The sequence below is a fragment of the Pecten maximus genome, chromosome 12 (genome assembly GCF_902652985.1).
Source record: "Pecten maximus chromosome 12, xPecMax1.1, whole genome shotgun sequence".
In the NCBI taxonomy this organism is placed as follows: domain Eukaryota; kingdom Metazoa; phylum Mollusca; class Bivalvia; order Pectinida; family Pectinidae; genus Pecten; species Pecten maximus.
In genome coordinates, this window is record NC_047026.1 from 23,370,242 (window position 1) to 23,384,312 (window position 14,071).

The 14,071-nt window shown below is 34.5% G+C and overlaps 2 protein-coding genes across 4 annotated transcripts in view; one reads left to right on the forward strand and one right to left on the reverse strand.

The window, feature by feature from the left end:
• The window catches only part of LOC117339452 (attractin-like protein 1), a 52,186-nt gene extending 48,737 nt beyond the window's left edge, over positions 1–3,449 (reverse strand). For all 3 annotated transcript variants that reach the window (XM_033901037.1, XM_033901036.1, XM_033901038.1), the window contains exon 1: positions 3,210–3,449. In XM_033901037.1, coding sequence (XP_033756928.1) covers positions 3,210–3,436 — 227 coding nt within the window. In that variant the 5' untranslated portion in view covers positions 3,437–3,449. The remainder of the gene's footprint in view (positions 1–3,209) is intronic.
• Positions 3,450–6,276: 2,827 nt separating this feature from the next.
• On the forward strand, positions 6,277–12,810 carry LOC117339456 (ribosome biogenesis protein TSR3 homolog). Its single transcript, XM_033901041.1, has 8 exons — positions 6,277–6,428; positions 7,536–7,688; positions 8,561–8,747; positions 10,062–10,255; positions 10,505–10,684; positions 11,128–11,200; positions 12,011–12,331; positions 12,378–12,810. The coding sequence occupies exons 2-7, from the start codon at positions 7,556–7,558 to the stop codon at positions 12,297–12,299; spliced, it is 1,056 nt and encodes a 351-aa protein (XP_033756932.1). The 5' UTR covers positions 6,277–6,428; positions 7,536–7,555; the 3' UTR covers positions 12,300–12,331; positions 12,378–12,810.
• The last annotated feature ends 1,261 nt before the right edge of the window (positions 12,811–14,071 follow it).

Genomic DNA, 14,071 nt, shown 5'->3' on the forward strand with positions numbered 1-14,071 from the left:
AGATATATTGATTATACTAAATATAGATCAATGGATCACCTATAGCAACACTTGGGTGTCATCAGTAATTTGATGCAACACTACAACATGAGTCATATACACATACTACATGTATAAACATGATATCCAAGTCTGAATTATATAATATTCTATGTTTCTGTTTCACAGATCCATTTTAGTTAAATCATAAACATCAAGTCAGCCCTAATCATTAAAACATAACTATCATTAATTTTACCTCCATTATATACATAGGTTACCGGTAGTCATATATCAAATCAATGATCAATATCAATATCACTGATCAGAGCTTTAAAATTTCAGAAAAATTATGAAGATAAAAATCATTTATGTTGTATGACAGAATTGCAGTATGACAACTACTAGAGCTTGAGGTTTACATTAAATATGCATGACACAACACTGCTATATATAGGTACTGCAGATAATTATAACATGACTAATGTTTGACATGACTTGCTTCAATTTTCTTTTGCAAGTCAAGAGTTTTGAAAGAAGACATGACACAAGTTTTGAACATATCTATTGATTATCATATTCCTTGCTTTTTTGTGTTTGAATAATATTTCAGAATATAGAGATATGAGGATCTGCTTATATTATATTATACAAGTGCAATCAATGATTGCAAAAGCTTACCGGCAGCAGCAATCACATGTACACTATGCATTCATTTTTTATGTACAGTATGTATATATAAGCAAGTTATTTTGAAATTGTACGCATATAATATTGCTCCTAGACCTCTAATGGCTGTATAAACCAAATAAGAAGGGCGTGGACTTACAAGCTTTCTAAAACTTACCCCAAAAATCTTTAAAGAGGGTTTTTGTGCCAAAAAAACTAAGTCCACTAAATTGTAAAATGCAAAAAACAATCAATTTTTTTTGCATGATTTTGCCATAACATAACTCCTGGACATCTAATGAATGCATAAACCAAATTAGAAGGGTGTGAGAGCATAATTTTGGGCTTACCCCAAAAACTTTAAAGTGGATTTTGGTGGTAAAACAAGGCTTACCCCAAAAACTTTAAAGTGGATTTTGGTGGTAAAAAAGTTAAGTTCACAAAATGTTAAAATGCAAAAAAAATCACAATATTTTTCTGCATGATTTTGCCATAATATTACTTCTAGACCTCTAATGTGAATGAATGTATAAACCATATTAGAAGGGTGCGAGGTGTATACTTTTGGACTTAGAAGCTTTCCAAAAACCGATCCCAAAAACTTTAAAGAGGGGTGGGACGCTGACACGACAGCTGCATTAGCTCACGGTTACTCGTAACCGGTGAGCTAATCATTAACTTAGATCTAGAGGCACCATTGATATCACAACATCCAGGTTGCTTAAATTTGCTACATGTGCAGGCCAAAAGTCAATTACTTAGTCATGATCATGATCAGAAGTCAAAATATGTATGAAGGAAAGATTTTGAAAAAAAAAAACAAACAACAACCAAAACAGAACAAACAAAAACAAAAAAACACCTGTGTTGTATTTTGTATTTTTTAGGTAAATTATATGTACTCTAAGTCTGTAATATTGCAGTGGACGTGAACATTAGTACTGTTTGAGGAAATTAACACACTATTAACTACTTCACCATCACTTGGTTGTTGAGACTAAAATAAATCACCAACTTATTTTTCAACTTTAAACTTTTTAGGTAGCCATGAATACCAGAACTACCTAGAGGTATCCAACGAAGGGATAAGAGAACCACAACTACCCTAACATAAGTTGATAGCATTAGCTTTTATGTATTCCTAGATCTCAATTGTTCCTGATACATGATGCAACTTTACTTGTTAAGTACACCACATGTTAAATAAAATAATAGGTTATATTGATATCCCTCATAGAAACCTTACTAACTTTATTAACACATGTCCTTCTCAACGTGACATAGCTATAATGTTAAATTATTAAGTTTTAACTAATTAAAAAAATAAAAATTTAGAAGCCATTGCCATATTCATATATTGAGCTCACATGTACAGAAACTCACTAACCATATGGCTATATAGCTAGCGCTCTCTATATATTACATAATAACATCTCATGGATGTTCATGCATATATACATATATTCTATTTTTATAAAGAATTTATGATAATATCTATATTTATTTTCTGTAAATAAAAACTAAATTTTCATCACTGTCTATATTGTTTGAGAGGTGGATATATAATTAAAGGACAACTTCACACTTTTATTATAATTACCCAGCTGAATTACCTGTCTGAATCATTGCCAAATTATATTTAATTAAATATCACTGATACTGATACCAGGGCCAAGTTGTTCAAAAGGTGATTAGGCTAATCACATTTTTACAACATTTTTCAAATCCTGATATAAAAATTTCTGGTAGAACTAGCTTGACAAAACTTTATAAAAATATGTAATTCTTAGTTCTCTTCCAACTGGCATAATTTAAAGACAATATACTGACAGGTTTTGCAACAAATGAGAAATAAAATGTTCACTAATCAAGTGATTAAGCTGATCACCTTTTGAACAACTGGGCCCAGTACTAGAGCTTGCGTTGAAGCCATCATAAAAGTTAAGACAATGAAAAGGATCCCACTTCTTTAAGAAAGGCCAATCAAATTATACAGAGGTCTGAAAAGGATTCAATATATATACAATACCAAAGCACCTGAACCCTGTGCATGTGGTAGTCCTAAAACTGTGATTGTAAAATACTGCATTAAATTGTGTAAGAAATATTATCACAGTTTTGTGTAATTATTCAAATTTACTTTAAACAATATTGAATATATCTTAAAATATGTATAAAAAAAAGTGTTGTGGTTGTCTTGGGTAGAAGACTGTTTTTGATGTGACCTTTGAATTGAATGATTTTAATTAGGCCTATGTCAAATCATGTCCCTAAAATTTGACGTGACAAATATGTTAGATAAACATAGAATTCCTTGACCTCAAGAATAATAATACATATATTAAGGACTGTCACTGAGGAACAGGTGACTCATGGACAAAAATTAATGACATAAAGTATAAACAAACAATGGTGTACAGAGCGGTGTACATGTGGCCTCCGAGAGTAAGGGACACATGTGTATGCTAACCTGTCCTTGACGGGCATTTATCACAATATCTTTAACAACAACAGCCAGTGTAGATATCATAAAACAAGTACACAACACAATACAAACGTACAGGACTCTCCCAGAGCAGTGGTCACAGTTGTCTCCTTTCCATCCATGATTGCAACGACAGGTACCGTTTACACAGCTTCCTTCTTTACATTGCACACCATCACATGTCACTGATTCGGATAAAGATAGAGATAAAATACTAAGAAATATTCCTGTCCATACAATACACATCAAAAGTGTCTGATTCATTTTCAATCTGGCCGAAATGGAGTTCTTTCTGTCAGCCATGTTTAGTAAATAACACTTCCGTAATTGGACGGCTGTACCGGAAGTTATACTTCGGTATTCTCCGTGTGTTAATACTAATTTTCGTTAGGGACGGAGAATCGTATTCTTTTACCCGAATTTTATTATCCGCTCATTCAAGTGTTTAAAAAAATACAAACAATTGCTTATGAAAATGATAATGACAACAGGAATTTATCTATATCTGGTGCAGCAATATATTTTTCATAGTACAGTACAAAACACTATTATTATATACGAGTTGTATGAATTTTAGATGATCAATGTAATGTTATCAAGCTTCATACTATTACATACCAAAGTGTAAAACGATATATATAAAATATTATATTCTATTGAAGTTATTATCATTTATTTTTGTAACCTTGAAGCGATAAGAAAGTAAAATCAAATGGCTCTGAAAATAACAGATATACCAATAAAAAAATGCATAAAGCCATGCAATGAATTTTCCTTTATTACGAGAATCAAAAATACACTTACCGTGTTTTATTATGTTGCCCAAACAGGACACAAATCATTCTTCACAAAAATAAAAAATCCACCAATATATCTAATCACTGACTTAGATTACCTTGACAATCTCAGTCCGTAGTTAAATGGTAAAACCCGACTTATTCCAACAAAACCATTATAATGATCTTATAGCCTACAACCAGAGAATTAAAAAGAATGGATGACAACAATCTTAGGAACTGAAATAACTTTGAACGATAATCTATTTCACAAAGGTGGGGTTTCACAATCCATCCTCACATCGAATTCGTTCAAACTTTGTAGTATTTCAGTATAGGCTTAAACGTATCATGTATGTATGTAAGAGGAGTGGGAAAATGCACGGCCAGACCGGGGTTCGAACCCGGGACCTCCGAACACTAGCCGGATACTCTACCGATAGAGCTACCTGATCGCCGATGATCGACCCGGTCCAGTTCCGCTACACTCTTCCCTCCCTTTTTTTAAGTCTTCGAACCCGAAGACTTCACAACTCACAACCCAGGTTCGGATATCCCCTTGTTAAGTATTCACCTCACTTGAAACAAGATCCTGGTCACGGCACCAAATGTAAGAGGAGTGGGAAATGCACGGGCAGACCGGACTTCGAACCCGGGACCTCCGAACACTAGCCGGATGCTCTACCGATTGAGCTACCTGGTCTCCGATGATCGACCCAGTCCAGTACCGCTACATATATAGAGGATATTGAAATGTTTCTCGTTGAATATAGCATATTAACCTATATACGAAAATGACTAGCTATGAAGGAGATTTAGGTATGAGCTTTAACTATGAATTGACTTAACTTATGTTCGCCCTAAATACATCTTTTTATAGAAATGACAAAATTAGTTATCAGAGGCATACGTTTTAGAATTTTTATTTAGAAAATGCTATAGGCCTATCGGTGTTAGTTTCTTAAATACCGCTATATGATCTATAAGAAATTAGTTCACATTGAGCGAGAAACCCGCGCATACCGTCGTGGTATGTCCCAATTGCTACATGAATGAGGGATGGACTAATAATCAAAGGTGATTTCTAGGTCATCTGCCCCAGAGGATCAAATCGTGCTTCGTCTGCCGTCGTCCGTAAATTGTTCACATTTCAAACTTCTCAAGTTTCACTCGTGATATTCAGCTTTAACTTACCTGAAATGATCCTGGTTGTCCAGACCAAGAGTTGTTATTTTTCAGGTTGGTCCGAAATCCAAGATGGCCGCCATGACATACATAGAGAGATTGGCAGCTCTCTATTTGCCCTTATGTCTACGTGGTGGTCCCTGACCTTCCCACAATCCTTCGCTCGGTTCAGTCTTCTCCTGACGCCATATTGGAGAAAACTTGAAAACTAGACACATAATTATCGATAATTTCTATTTGAAATCATCACCAAGATCCGAGGATGTGCTTTAATTTTATTAATAGCAAATTGCAGAAGTGTCATAAATATGAAATATATCACAATTTGCTGTCAAAGTGTTTGTATTTTGAGTATGAAAGTCAAGCACACCACAGGGAAGATCGGCGGGAATCTCCAATTTTCGAAAAGTCCCTATGGGGTTTTCGAAAATACGGATAAATGACAACAATGTGCATGATAAACAAGACTATGTCCCATAAGTATGATAGTTTTTGCATAAGGAAGTAACCTTTGTAGTGGCCTAAATAAAACGATGTGCTTTTTGTGTGTATTTAAAATTGACGATGTTTGGACCTGACGTAATGGCGGATTAACCAGAACATGTCGAATAAGTTCCAGTACATCGATACACACATGCGCAAAGTCCGATTTACCTGTGCTCGCGTGTGTTTGATAGGGGACAAGGCGGTCTCGATAAGGGATATGCTTGAGTGGTCACGAATAAAGGGAGCCACCACTTGTACGGAAAAATAGCGATGTTACCTATCTCTCTATATATATGTCTCTGTCCGAACATATTAGGAACATTGTTGATACCGTTTCACTTCAAAATACTTATTTTTGATGACTGTCGTAGGATAGATGGAATTTAAATGACCATTGAATTAAAATATAAGCTGTATGGTAAGGCTCGCCACTTTTGTCTTTCTTTATTGATTAGGGGGTCGTAACGCGAAGCGGGAATGACTTAATTGATTCGGAAAATTCGTAGATATAAATACTCCAAGCACTTTGATCTCATCGAAACAACATATATCAAGAAGCGATCGAGTGTAAAAAAATCACTAGGGATGTATAATCTATGAATAATTTGTTGCAAAATAAAAATAATATACTGTTTAATCTATTACGATCAACATTATTTACAGGTTTCTTCAAAAGATACGAGACTACACAATAAATACTGAATGATAGCTTTACGTTAATGGCCGCCCCCATCTGACGACACGTTTATAAATGTCATTTTTAAATGTATCTTTGTTAACGTCTTAGATAACTATATGAAATGTAACTCCAATCAAGAATACGTGGAACTTATTCATATATTTTAGAGGTAGGTATTTTAGCCTGGATGCGAACGTATCAAAACCCGAAACTGGTAGACTAGGCGTATATTAACTATTAGATTATAGATATTCAATTTAATTTTCTTTTTATTGGCATTACCAACATAGGCGTGCAGTCATAAATACACAAAACATGTAAAGATCTAAACAAAAAAATGTCAACATTTGAGTTATAAACATACATGTAGAAATTAGCATCATGTATTAATTAATACTAATTACACTATATAATGGTCTAAGGGAGACAACTTATTATTTTCTCTAAAAGTTGAAACACTCTTTGAAGTATTGACAGTTTTTAGTTGACAAATAAGCCACCGGATTAACTTTTGTTTTCATGGGGTCATCACAATGTGGCATTAGATAGAATAAATGACAGTAGGAGGGTGTCAGATCCAGTAAAGCATATCGCAGTATTTCAGAGGTCCCAGGTTTGAGTACTGCATGGTTTGTTAGAAGCATTTTCCACTCCTATGCAATATAAGACAATGGCTACCTGTACTAGACAAGAGGAATAAATTGTAGTAAATGTAGGCTACAGTTATTTGAGGTAACCACGGATAGTGCATATGCAGTGCCCTTTAAATCTGTATGAGGGTTTTATTGCCCATCGACTATTTGGCATGGGTCTTGTATACGGAACCCATATACTCTAAATCTTGACAAGTTGTGGATGTAAAGGTCAGTATATGTTCACTTACTGGTCACTTAGGGCGAATGTAAACAAACGAGTGATGTCTGATCACAATACCTATTGTAAAGATAAAAATCAAGTGGTACAACAGTCAAAAAGAAACTTAGCAATATTAAGGATTAGCTTGAGCTGCTAAGCTTATTGACAGGGAGCTCTAGATACATGTGTATGTACCAGGTAATTATGAATGATTCATAAATTGGGATATATTCATGTCTTTGGTCTAAGGTGATATACTAGATTTTCAGCCTGATACAATGATCGGTAATTGGTCTGCATCATCAACTCTTGTTGTTGAATTGGACGAGCTGGCTTCAGACTTCGGATTATAATGTTTGGAGGGATATAGTTACTTGTGATCTTTTGGAATATGAGCAAATTGAAGATATTTGAATTTCAGATTTTGAAGTTGAAGGTAACATGGCTCATCAGAAAAAAAATCACCACCGAGGAAAAGGCAAAGCTTCGTACAAACATGACCGTTCAAAACAGAGACAGAAAAAGATGGATGAGGCATGTGCAGACTTCTTATCCGATATGTCACAGGCACTGGGTAGGAATAAATCGTGTTTTACTTAGACATGCTGTATAACTTGTTATAGAATAATTACTATCATTGTCTTACAAGATATATAATAGTATAGACATGTATGTTTACATGTAAAATTCTCCCCACAGAAACGTGAATCAGAAACTATTGTATACAAAGACTTCTTTTATACACTTAAAATCTGTTTTTGGTTTACAATTTCTCAAGTGAGATTTGGACTATGCGTGATTGCCAATATGATTTCTATAATTTATGTCTATGATCAAAATTTTTGCAGTGTTGTCATGGTTTTAGGTTTTATACTGTCATGATTTCTTCACCAATAAAATTGGATGTGATAGCTTGTAGAGTATCAATATAAATATGCAACCTCAGATGTAGATCTTAAAATATGGGTGGTTTGATTTGCTGTTTGGAAGATCATCAGAGATCACAAACTGTGGCTGTATCCTTGATTTTGGGCAAGATATTTTACTCCAAGCTGCAATACGTTGTTCAGTAAAATTCCAGTTATAATGAAAAAATTCACTTTGATAACCCATACTAAGGGCAATAAACCCAGCAAACAATCACCAACTTAGCCAATATATTATTTCATTTTAAAAAATTGGCATTGAAACTGTTTCCAAATATAGATTCTTCTCTTCAACTACATAATTTTTACCTGCATACAAAGTCACTTTAAGTTAAATGCATAGTTTGCCAAATTTAAAAAGAGATTAGAAAATTCAAATTTAAATCTTACTTGCTAAAATGTTGCATTCTGTTACTAGCACAGATTCAATTCTGCTTAATAATCTATGTTTAACATTTCTGGATATATGTGATTTAATGAAGCTAGGGAATATTATATAATGACTTTTTTTTTTTTACAGAAGAAGCTGGGGAAGGCAGGTTCCCCCTCAGCCTTGCTATGTGGGACTTGGAACAATGCGATCCCAAAAAGTGTAGCGGTCGGAAACTTTGTCGTTTGGGATATGTTCGAACACTAAGTCTAAAACAAAAATTTAATGGCCTGATTCTTTCACCAATGGGAAAGAAATGCGTCTCTGCAGAGGACAGGTAGAGATTTTTGATAAAATTGTAGTGTGTGTTGATATTTCTCTCCAGGAATTGTCATTGGAATCATTCTGTGTGACAACGGTAGATATGCGTGTTGTGTACTTCATGTATTAAATGTTGGCCAGGTGTTTAACCAGTTAGAAACCTAGAACATCCAATATTATCTATTAAATCTCAAACCTTGCTAATATTGTCTGATATACATGTACTTGATTGATATTGATAATGCATGCCTCTGTAGCATTTGTTTTTCACTGAACTGACCTGAAGGGCCAAATGAACATTTGTGATGCTACATCCTGCATTGTCATTCTGTTAGGCATTAACTTCTTCTTTAGGGTGATGATATTGGTCAAATACAAAGGGTTAATTAATACCAAGTTTGTTACTATCCACAACCTTGAGCAATTTTCAGAGTCACCAGTGACAGCTACGTGTGTAAAACTCAAATTGTTTTATCTGATCATGAATAATAAAAAAAACCTAGGCCAGTGTGATAAAGGGTTTTCCATTTGTTCTGATGAAAGTTCTTTACTAATCTCCTGTATGTGTCACATGAATGAGCTTGTCAGATCTGCTGTGTTACATGAATGGCCTTGACCAATATACAGTGCCATATGAATGACATTGACATATCTGCTGTGTCACATGAATTACCCTGCTTGATGATTCTGCTGTCTCACTTTTTTGGCTGCTTGGTAATCTTGAAAAGTAAGAATGATTAGAGAATTTATAAAAAAAAAATATATGTATAACTATATGTTGTTTCAAGTAAATGATGACAAGTTGGGATACAATACTTGATCCTTTGATCCATCTGTCTGTCAACTTTTAACGTTTTCTAGAAAACTATAAGCAATTGTGAATTAATATTTGACCAGGTTGTACATGGAGAAGAGTAAATTAAAGTTTCCTCATTAAATGACCTTGACTTATTTTCAAGGTCACAGGGGTCAAATACACATGGACGAGGAAAACTTCATGAATCTTCTCAATATCACCTCTGTTAGAAATATTGTACACCATTTCCTGAAACATCACTAACATATTACAGTCAACATGAAAATTGGAAATAGTCATTATGCCATTATTCCAAACTGGCCATGAGTGATTCAGGCTATCTGGGCCTCTTGTTTTCATGGACACTTTACTTTGTTGATTAATATATTACCTAAACATAATCAACTTAATTTTAGAAATTCATGTCAAATTTCCACAGTTTATAAATTCGTAGACATATTCATTCATTGACTAATGGTACCAATGATATCAAGAAAAATAAAACCCTGACAAAAAATTATGATTATGTTACAGAAACATCATTGTGAGTTATGGTCTAGCTGTTGTTGACTGTTCCTGGGCGAAGCTTGAAGAAACACCTTTTGAAAAGATGAAGGGAGGCTACCCACGTCTATTACCATACCTTATAGCGACAAACCCTATCAACTATGGCAAGCCATGTACTCTGTCGTGTGTGGAGGCCTACGCTGCTGCTCTGTATATCACAGGTATAGATTTTTACCTTGTAGGTTAATTAGTATCTTATATAATCCTTTGTGAGAAATGAGACTATTGGTATGATGGTTAAAGATCAGAGTAAATTTTCTTGACAGTTTTATTATCAAATATTTTCAATATTCTTAGAAGAAAATCTCCAAAATATTAGTTCATTATTGATGTTAACAATGTATGTATCTTTTGCTGTATACAATTCTAACTACATGTATCAGGTTTCACAGATAAGGTTTATTTTGCAGGTCTTGAGGAACTAGGTGAGGCACTGCTGGCAAAGTTTAAATGGGGCAGCTCATTCTATAAAGTAAACAAGGAATTGTTGTCTCTGTATGCTGCATGTAAAGATGGAGCAGCAGTCGTACTCGCCCAGCAGGAATACTTGGATAAAATACAGGAGGAGCGACGCTCACAACACAACACAGGTTTATATATACTTAGTATTACTTACATCAGAATGTCAGTACACAGTTATATCAGAATATGGTCCTGTCTTACATGTGAAGTGGAATTTTCCTTGATGTTCGGGAAGCTCAGACTTCTGTATACAGATTGGAGGTCCAGTGTTCGTATCCGAGTCTAGTCATTATATATTTCTTTTATCAATAACTTAAACACATGTGTTCATATCCCAGTCTTGTTTCGGGGTGACAAGTGGCAGCTGGGGCATTTATGTCTTACATACATTTTCTAGTTCTTTCTTCAATACCTATAACACACATGCCAGTATCCCATTTTAGCCATTACATTTTCTTTTCATTGATAACTATAACACATGTCAGTATCCAAGTATAGCCGTTACATTTTCCTTTCATTAATAATTGTAACTTTTGTGTGAGTGAAGCATGAATGTGGTTCTGTTTTACAGATTTGACCGATTTAGACATGACCTTAGAAGGGTACAACCCAAACCGTCCCTTACACAACTGGCCAAGTGACAGGTATGTTGATAGATATATCTCAATGTTTAGATATCTTGGTGTGTGATAAGGGCCTCATGGGCCTCTTGTTCAAAGATTACTGGTTAATTAAGACTGTAACAAAAAAGTGAATCTGTTACTTCATTTATTCATGGTTATTTTCACCAAGATGATATCTTTGCTAATTTGTAAGGAATTTTTTGGGATTGCCAAACTTTCAAAAGTTTTGCAATAATGAAGCATACCTGAATATTATCTGCGATACTGTGTAATGCTCTCATTGTAATTGTCAATAGGCTAAACTCTGTCTTAAATAGTTCAAAGGTCATTTCTCATGGAACAATTAAATCATTGTTTAAGTTCTGTTATTTTGTCCCTACCTACATGTTGCTATGGTGTGGTTTGTATTTGTGAAATACTTCTTAAGTGTTAATACAACTGTAGGATGTTTGCAGGTTGACATCGGGGTAAACGCTTGGGACTTAATGTTTAACATGGCATTAGGAACAAGAGCCACAAAAATAAGACAGGGTCACAGAATGATAATCTTTGAAAATTTAGTTTCTCATTTTGAGTGAAATTTGCGAAAATTGGGGTTGGCAAAAGTAATACTCTATACAGTATGTATGTATGTTACTGTTACATTGTTGTAGATACAGTGTACAATTACACAGGACAATACTTTGATATGTACGAGTAAAGTTATTGGGATTATCTAAAATCAAGTGCCATTAAATGTAGTTATATTTACAATGTTTACATTAAAACACAATAACTGATTATCAATGACATACCAAATTATCGGTTTCATTTTTGCATACTTTGTTAAAGCTCGTCAGAGGAGGAGGAGGAGGAAGGGGATGAGGAGGAAGAGGAGAAGGAAGAAGAGCAGGAAGATGAGGATGACAAGGATGAGGAGGAACAGGAAGATGAGAATGATGATGAGGAGGAGGAGGAGGAGGAGGAAAAGAAAGTGAAATCTGAAGAAATTAATGATGACGTTGAAAACAAACAAAGTGATGTTAATGTTGACAGAGACAGAAAACAAGATTCTGTGAATCTCCAGAAGGGAGATGGGAAATCAGAACATAACACAGAGGAATTTGTGAAAGTGACTTAACAAAAATTGAGAATATGGTGTTGATATTATATTTGACATAAAAATGATGAGATATACCTCTCCAATATTCCCGATCAGAATTATGGATCTATGATACAATGGAACCACTTGGGAACTTTCCCATATCAGGGAAATAGTGGATCTATTCCCCAAAGTTATGGTTGCAGCCAGCTAAGAATATAATGCTAATGCAGGCCATCCTGCTGTAGTACCTTAAGTAAGCTTTGTTTATTCACCAATGGCACTGATTACAGGCAATTTCCACACAATGGTAGGGCTACCATGGTGAGGACTTTATTGTACAAATGTCACTGACCATTTCTTGATGTTTGTAAAACTGTAAAACACAACCTGGAACATTTTTCATTATCTGTGTTAGTCAGAAATGAATTGTAACACCATAATTTGGGCGATGACATTACAGCATAAATTGAAGATACTGCAACAAAATGGCTGCCTCCGTTTGATTTTATCCTTCATATTTTGACATTAAAACCTGTTAAAATTTTAAGTTTTCTGATTTATGTGATAAAAATTATCTTTAAGTTTCTATTTCATATGAAAATTTGTAAAACTTGTCTCAAAGTTTTTAATTTCGCTTGTCAAGCCGAATGTTAAAACATTCTAAGACTATATACATGTACAATGTAACTAGTTTCATGAATTTTCATATGAAATTAAAAACTCTTTTAAGATCATGTATATGTATAGTCATAATTGAAGAATCACCAAGATGCAACAAAAGTACTAAAGAGGTGATGTGGAATTTTTCATTTTCTATGTGTAGTTAAGCATCACTGTTCTCATTTATTTTGATATATACACTTGTATGTAGCCTTTTGTGTCATATCCAATGCATCAGGTTGAAAGATGAGCCATCTCTTGGTTATTGTAAACTAGATGATTTTGAATCCTACTCCTTCTGCATTTTAATCAATATCATGGTCCTAATAGTCTGTATAATAACAGAGTGTCTCAATGTTTTTTAATGAAAGCAAAAAAAAAATTGTTACCAATCCTATTTGGACCAGATAATTCTAATGCCATAAAAAGGAAAGAAAGGGAACAAAACCTATTTCAAACTTCTTCTCAGGTTCCAACAGTGAGATTCAGCTCTAACTTACCAGAAATGATCCTGAGATGGTCCTGACCGAGTGTTGTTATTTGTTTGGTCGGTCCAAATTCCAAGATGGCTGCCATGGCCAACAGTACCTATATATACTTGCTAATGAGAACGTATACTTTATGTAGTACAAGGTTTTTTTTTAGAGTAAGATGACAGTTATGGCACATGGTCCTCTTATAATAAATATAGAAAGAATGAAGATTTAATTTATGTAAAATAATTGACATTCTAAACCATCAAATTCACAGGAATTGGTTAACCAGCTCACACATGTAGTTATAGAGCTATGCAGTGGTTAAACAGCTACAGGAAGTGAAAACCAGTGCGCACACACGTGGTTTAACAGCTACAGGAAGTGGTTGCCCAATTCACATGTGTTGTTATAGATATACAGGAAGTGAATAACAGCTGACACACACACACACACACGTGGTTAACTAGTTCACCCACACGTGATTATAGAGCTACAGAAAATGGTTCACTAGTTCTCACACGTTGTAAAGAGCTACAGGAAGTGGTTAACCAGGTCACGCACACTTGGTTATAGCGCTACAGGAAGTGGTTAACCAGGTCTCGCACACTTGGTTATAGCGCTACAGGAAGTGGTTAACCACTTCATACAAACGTGGTTATAGAGCTACAGGAA